Source organism: Macrobrachium nipponense, chromosome 30, assembly GCF_015104395.2.
Source record: "Macrobrachium nipponense isolate FS-2020 chromosome 30, ASM1510439v2, whole genome shotgun sequence".
Classification (NCBI taxonomy): domain Eukaryota; kingdom Metazoa; phylum Arthropoda; class Malacostraca; order Decapoda; family Palaemonidae; genus Macrobrachium; species Macrobrachium nipponense.
Window position 1 is genome coordinate 16,702,223 of NC_087218.1, and position 7,466 is coordinate 16,709,688.

The 7,466-nt window shown below is 43.9% G+C and overlaps 1 protein-coding gene across 1 annotated transcript; it reads left to right on the plus strand.

Annotated features, from left to right (window-relative positions):
- The first annotated feature begins 423 nt into the window (after positions 1-423).
- LOC135201981 (aurora kinase A-like) lies at positions 424-2,220 on the plus strand. The gene has a single exon (XM_064231257.1). It carries the CDS (start codon positions 424-426, stop codon positions 2,218-2,220), a length of 1,797 nt encoding a protein of 598 aa, XP_064087327.1.
- Positions 2,221-7,466: the final 5,246 nt, after the last annotated feature.

Here is a 7,466-nt window from a genome sequence, read left to right on the forward strand (position 1 = left end):
GTCGCCAAGGATTTAACTAGATTTTTGATAAGTCATCAGGTTCCAGGCTCCAAGGATATCACTGGATCTTCGATAAGTCTTCAAGTTTCACGCTCTTCGATAATTCTCCAGGATCCCGGCTCCAAGACGTCTTCAGTGGATTCCAGAAAGGATTTCCCAGAGAAGCTTCCCTGGGAAGAGCCGGGATGGATCCGTCTTTTTCTAAAACTAACTATACTTCGAATTAAAACAGTTAGCATGTCCAAAATGGATCACTCAACAAATAAAAATTCATTGTTATACAATTTATCTGCTCGAACGAGTGTGACTCGTCGAGACCTGCTGGGAGCTGAAAATGCTCCTTGTTATACTTTATTACCTCAGAGGAGGTTGGCCCGGGCGGCCAGAGGGATCGCCCGGAAGAAAATCCAAGAGTACTATGGGATGACGACCAACGGACCGGACCAAGGTAAAATTAAAACGGCTGACCGGAAAAGGAGAACATGCTACCATTTCCCCGGAGTGGAGACAAACGCCCAGGGAAAGAAGAGGACGATGGAGGAGGCTGAAGCGTCAGAACTGACCACAAAGAGACGCAAAGTGGCTGAAGATGCCAATGCAGTAATCAGGCATGTTCTCCGGCCAGCGAAGAGAGGCGCCAAACAGAGGCGGAACGTCAGGACCAGAGCAATCGGTCACTTCCCTCAAGTGTTGAGAAACACTGAGGGAATGAAGAAAAACCTGGAAGGCGCCAAAGAGACAGCCCCGATCACCGAGCCACGAAGAACGGACCAAGATGGAAAGTCAAGTGCCCGAAGGCCCCTGCTAAAAGCGAAGCGAGGAGGCAGAAAGGCAGAGGTTGTACAGAAGAGGAACTTGAACAATTCCCCGACAGAGCCGCTAGACAGCCATGGAAGGAAAAGGAAGAGGGAAGAGGAGGAGGATGCCAAGGTGGAAGAGCTAAAAGTCATGCAATGGAACACCGAAGAAGCAGGCAGGACGAACAAAAGACGGAAGGCGGATACAGATTTGCTCGGAGCCAAAAAGGCTTGTCCTCTCGGTCCGCCAAAGGCACAGCAGCGGCTCCCCCGACAGGCAAAGGCCAATGCGGTTGTGAGAATCCACGATCTCTATGGTGCCAAGGCTAAGAGGGCTGAGCAGGGACCAAAGACGGTGGCGGCACCTGAGGGCAAGACAGAAGAGGCGGCAATTAAAGGGAAAATGAATGAGGAAGGAAAGACAAGAGAAGAGAAGAGAGTGAAGAAAGGGAATCTTCCTCCTCCCAATGAACCCCAAAAGGAGCTGCCTGGAAGAAAGAAAGTGAAGGACCAGCCGCCGCCAAAGAAGATGCCTGGAAGAACGAAAGTGAAGGACGAGCCTCCTCCACCAGAGAAGCAACCTGAAAAGGGGAAACTGAAGGACGAGCCACCACCAGAGAAGAAGCCTAGAGGAAGGAAAGCAAAGGACGCCAACGTAACCAAGGACCAAAAGAAGGGGAAAGGGAAGCCCACAGTCGAAGAATTGAGCGAGGCTGAGGTGAAAAGGCTTCTGCTCAAAGGACAAGAGTTGGGTTCGGGAGCCTACGGAACTGCCTACAAAGTCCTTCACAAGGGAAAGCAAGCAGTGCTGAAAGTGGCCATCGATGACCTGTGGCAAGTGAGAGCAGCCTTCAGAAACGAGGCTAAAACGCTCCAGGAACTCCAGGGCGCGGGAGGAGCTCCTATGCTACTTGGGACCTGTAGCAAGCCAGCCGCCATCCTCATGGACTATTGTTGTGGCGAAGAGTTCTATTCTTTCATATACGACTCGAAGACCTTGCCTTCCCTCGCCTTGCAAGCACTTCCGGACATTGCGAGGAGGCTCCACGAAATCCACCTGGCAGGCTATATCCATGCTGATTTGAAGACAGATAATGTAATGGTCAACAAACAAGTGCAGCCCCGAATAATCGACTTCGGATTAGCAGTGAAAAAAGGCAAGAAGATAAAAGTATGGCCCAATATGTCTGACTCCATTTACCCGCCAGAGTACACGAGAGGTGCACCCGCTCAGCCCTGGGGAGACGTCTACTCCATGGGATGTCTGGTTGATGATACTATCTACGCCCTCTACGATGACATCCCGAAGGATTACGAGAATATAATAAACATGGCCAAAAATAAAAATCCTAAACTTCGACCAACTGTCCCCGAGTTGGTGGAGCAGCTGGAAGCAGCGTGGCGGAAACCGAATCTACAATAGAAGGTAAAAGACAGAGGGCAAAGAAGGACGGCAGTAAAGTATAAAAAGCACCTAGACTTCTTATAGAATGCTATGTTCCTTAATGGAGATTCTACATGTAGAAAATCTTTGTTATGCGAACAACTGGTCGAATTGCTAGATCATCTAGAAACACGGCTCGCAGAGGGAAGCAGTCCAACGCTTCTAGTATGCTATGTTCCTTAATGGAGATTCTACATGTAAAAAATCTTTGTTATGTGAACAACTGGTCGGATTTCTAGATCATCTAGAAACACAGCTCGCAGAGGGAAGCAGTTGGAAACCGCTTCTAGTATGCTATGTTCCTTAATGGAGATTCTATATGTAGAAAATCTTTGTTATGCGAACAACTGGTCGGATTTCTAGATCATCTAGAAACACGGCTTGCAGAGGGAAGCAGTTGGACCGCTTCTAGTATGCTATGTTCCTTAATGGAGATTCTACATGTAGAAAATCTTTGTTATGCGAACAACTGGTCGGATTTCTAGATCATCTAGAAACACGGCTCGCAGAGGGAAGCAGTCCACCGCTTCTGGTATGCTATGTTCCTTAATGGAGATTCTACATGTAGAAAATCTTTGTTATACGAACAACTGGTCGGATTTCTAGATCATCTAGAAACACGGCTTGCAGAGGGAAGCAGTTCCCCCGCGTTCTAGGTTAGTGCTTTATGCTTCTTTAATGAGATCCTACGATGTTGGAGAAAATTCTTTGTGTTATGCGGACAACTGGTCGGATTTCTAGATCATCTAGAAACACGGCTGTTTGCAGAGGAAGCACGTCTCCCGTTTCTTAGTATGCTATGTTCTTTAATGGAAGATTCTACGAGTAGAAAATTCTTTGATAATGGCGGACACCTTGTGCGGATTGGTTCTAGATCATGCTTACGCTCCGCAGAGGGAAGGGCATTCTTTCAGTATGCTTTATGTTTCTTTAATGGAGGATTCTACGAAGTTAAGGAAATCTTTTATGGCGGCATTTGGTTCTAGATCTAGATCATCTAGAAACACGGCTCGCAGAGGGAAGCAGTCTCCCGCTTCTAGTATGCTATGTTCCTTAATGGAGATTCTACATGTAGAAAATCTTTGTTATGCGAACAACAGGTCGGATTTCTAGATCATCTAGAAACTCGGCTCGCAGAGGGAAGCAAGTCCACCGCTTTTTATGTATGCTATGTTCCTTAATGGAGATTCTACATGTAGAAAATCTTTGTTATGCGAACAAACTGGATCGGATTTCTAGATCATCTTAGAAACATGGCCCGCCAGAGGGAAGGCAGTCACCGCTTCTAGTGCTATGTTCTTATGATTCCTTAATGGAGATTCTACATATAAAAAATCTTTGTTAAGCGAACAATTGGTCGGATTTCTAGATCATCTAGAAACACGGCTCACAGAGGGAAGCAGTTGGACCGCTTCTAGTATGCTATGTTCCTTAATGGAGATTCTACATGTAGAAAATCTTTGTTATGCGAACAATGGTGGATTTCTAGATCATCTAGGAAAGGCGCAGAGGGAAGCAGTTGGACTGCTTCTGGTATGCTATGTTTCCTTAATGGAGATTCTACATGTATGTTATGCAACAAATGGTCGGATTTCTAGACTCAGAAACACGGCTCGCAGAGGAAGCAGTTGGACCGCTTCTGGTATGCTATGTTACTTAATGGAGATTCTACGAGTAGAAAATCTTTGTTATGCGGACAACTGGTCGGATTTCTAGATCACCTAGAAACACGGCTCGCAAAGGGAAGCAGTCTCCCGCTTCTAGTATGCTATGTTCCTTGGTGGAAAATGATTCTACATGTGAGGGCACCCCCTCTTTGTTGTATGCGAACACAGGTCTTTTTTGATTTCTCACTAGATCAGAAACTAGAAACGCGGCTCGCAGAGGAAGCATTCCCGCTCGCTCTAGTATGCTTATGTTCCTTAATGGAGATTCTCATGTAGAAAATCTTTGTTATGCGAACAACTATCGGGACTAGATCATCTAGAAACATGGCTACAGAGGGAAGCAGTTCACCCGCTTCTTAGTATGTTCTATGGTTTCCTTAATGGAGATTCTACATGTAGATCTTTGTATGCGAACATAACAGTCAGGATCTAGAGATCATCTAGAAACAACGGTCGGAATCGCATAGGGAAGCATTCCCCCGCTTCTAGTATGCTATGTTCCTTAAAAGGAGATTCTTCATGTAGAAAATCTTTGTTATGCGAACAACTGGTCGGATTTCTAGATCATCTAGAAACATGGCTTGCAGAGGGAAGCAGTTGGACCGCTTCTTGTATGCTATGTTCCTTAATGGAGATTCTACATGTAGAAAATCTTTGTTAAGCGAACAACTGGTCGGATTTCTAGATCATCTAGAAACACGGCTCGCAGATGGAAGCAGTCCCCCGCTTCTTAGTGCTATGTTTCCTTAATGGAGATTCTAACATGTAAAAAAATCTTTGTTATCGATGGCATTTCTGTCTCGAAACACTCGATCATTGTCATCGAGATCATGTAGAAAACACAACGCTGACGCAGATGAGAGGGGCAGTCACCGCTTCTAGTATGCTATGTTCCTTAATGGAGATTCTACATGTAAAAAAATCTTTATGTTAGCGACAACTGGTCGATTTCTTCCCCCTTTCTAGATCCAATCTAGAAACACAACGGCTTTCGCAGATGGAAGCAGTCCTTCCTCTAGTATGCTTTGTTTTACAATATTTTGTTCCTTAATGAGATCTTAATGGACTACATGTAAAAAATCTTTGTTAAGGCGAAACAAACTGGATCGGATTTGCTAGATCATCTTTAGGAAACACACGGCCTCGCTAGATGGGAAAAGCAGTCCCCCCGCTTCTAGTTATGCCTTTATGTTCCTTTAATGGAGATTCTACATGTAAAAAAATCTTGCTTAAAGCCCGGAAAAACAACTGGTCGGATTTCTAGATCATCTAAAAGAAACGTGGCTTCGCAGAGGGAAGCAGTTGAACCTGCTTCTCTAGGTATGCTATGTTTCCCTTAATGGAGGGGGATTCTATGGGTGAAGAAAAAAAAAAAAAAATCTTTGTTTATGATGATTCCGAAACAATTGGTCTGGATTTCTATATCATCTAGAAACACGGATCGCAGAGGGCGGAAGCAGTTCCACCAACCCATCCGCTTCTTATTATTGCTATGTTCCTTAATGGAGATTCTACGTGTAGAAAATCTTTGTTATGCGAACAACTAGTCGGATTTCTAGATCATTTTGAAACATGGCTCGCAGAGGGAAGCAGTCCAACGCTTCTAGTATGCTATGTTCCTTAATGGAGATTCTACATGTAGAAAATCTTTGTTATGTGAACAACTGATCGGATTTCTAGATCATCTAGAAACACGGCTCGCAGAGGGAAGCAATTGAACTACTTCTAGTATGAAATGTTCCTTAATGGAGATTCTACATGTAGAAAATCTTTGTAATGCGAACAATTGGTGGGATTTCTAGATCATCTAGAAACACGGATCGCATAGGGAAGCAGTCCACCGCTTCTAGTATGCTATGTTCCTTAATGGAGATTCTACGTGTAAAAAATCTTTGTTATGTGAACAATTGGTCGGATTTCTAGATAATCTAGAAACACGGCTCGCAAAGGGAAACAGTTGGAACCACTTCTTGTATGCTATGTTCCTTAATGAGATTCTACAAGTATCTTTTGTTATCGAACAAACTGGGTCGGAATTTCTAGATCATCTAGAAACAACGGCCTCGGCAGAGGGAAGCAGTCCCACCGACTTCTAGTTGCTTATCTTCCTTAATGGAAGATTCTACGTGTAGAAATTTTTCGTTATGAGAAAAACTGGTTCCGGTTTCTAGATCATGGCTAGAAACACGGCTCGCAGAAGGAAGCAATCCACCACTTCTAGTATGCTATGTTCCTTAATGGAGATTCTACATGTAGAAAATCCTTGTTATGTGAACAACTGGTCGGATTTCTAGATCATCTAGAAATACGGCTTGCCGAGGGAAGCAGTCCACTGTTTCTTGAATGCTATGTTCCTTAATGGAGATTCTACATGTAGAAAATCTTTGTTATGCTAACAACAGGTCCGATTTCTAGAACATCTAGAAACACGGCTTGCAGAGGGAAGCAGTCCACCGCTTCTTGAATGCTATGCTCCTTAATGGAGATTCTACATGTAAAAAATCTTTGTTATGCGAACAACTGGTCGGAATTCCAGATCATCTAGAAACACGGCTCTCAGAGGAAAGCAGTCCCCAGCTTTTAGTATGCTATGTTCCTTAATGGAGATTCTATTTGTAGAAAATCTTTGCTATGCGAACAATTGGTCGGATTTCTAGATCATCTAGAAACACGGCTCGCAGAGGGAAGCAGTCTACCGCTTCTAGTATGGGTATGTTCCTTAATGGAGATTCTATGTGTAGAAAATCTTTGTTATGCGAAAAATTGGTCTGGTTTCTAGATCATCTAGAAACACGGCTCACAGAGGGAAGCAGTTGGACCGCTTCTAGTATCCTATGTTCCTTAATGGAGATTCTACGAGTAGAAAATCTTTGTTATGCTAACAACTGGTCGGATTTCTACATCATCTAGAAACACGGCTCACAGAGGGAAGCAGTCCCCCGCTTCTAGTATGCTATGTTCCTTAATGGAGATTCTACGTGAAGAAAATCTTTGTTATGCAAACCACTGGTTGGATTTCTAGATCATCTAGAAACACGGGTCGCAGAGGGAAGCAGTTGGACCACTTCTAGTATGCTATGTTCCTTAATGGAGATTCTACATGTAGAAAATCTTTGTAATGCAAACAACTGGTCGGATTTCTAGATCATCTAGAAACACGGATCTCAGAGGGAAGTAGTCCACTGCTTCTATTATGCTATGTTCCTTAATGGAGATTCTACATGTAGAAAAACTCTTTGTTATGCGAACAACTGGTCGGATTTTCTAGATCATCTAGAAACACGGATCTCAGAGTAGTAGTCCACCGCTTTCTATTATGCTATGATTCCTTAATGGAGATTCTACATGTAGAAAATCTTTGTTATGCGAACAACTGGTCGGATTTCTAGATCATCTAGAAACACGGCTCGCAGAGGGAAGAAGTTGGACCGCTTCTAATATGCTATGTTCCTTAATGGAGATTCTACATGTAGAAAATCTTTGTTATGCGAACAACTGGTCGGATTTCTAGATCATCTAGAAACACGGCTCGCAGAGGGAAGAAGTTGGACCGCTTCT

Coding starts and splice junctions, on each gene's coding strand:
- LOC135201981 (XM_064231257.1), top strand. CDS start 424: ATGACGACCAACGGACCGGACCAAGGTAAAATTAAAACGGCTGACCGG.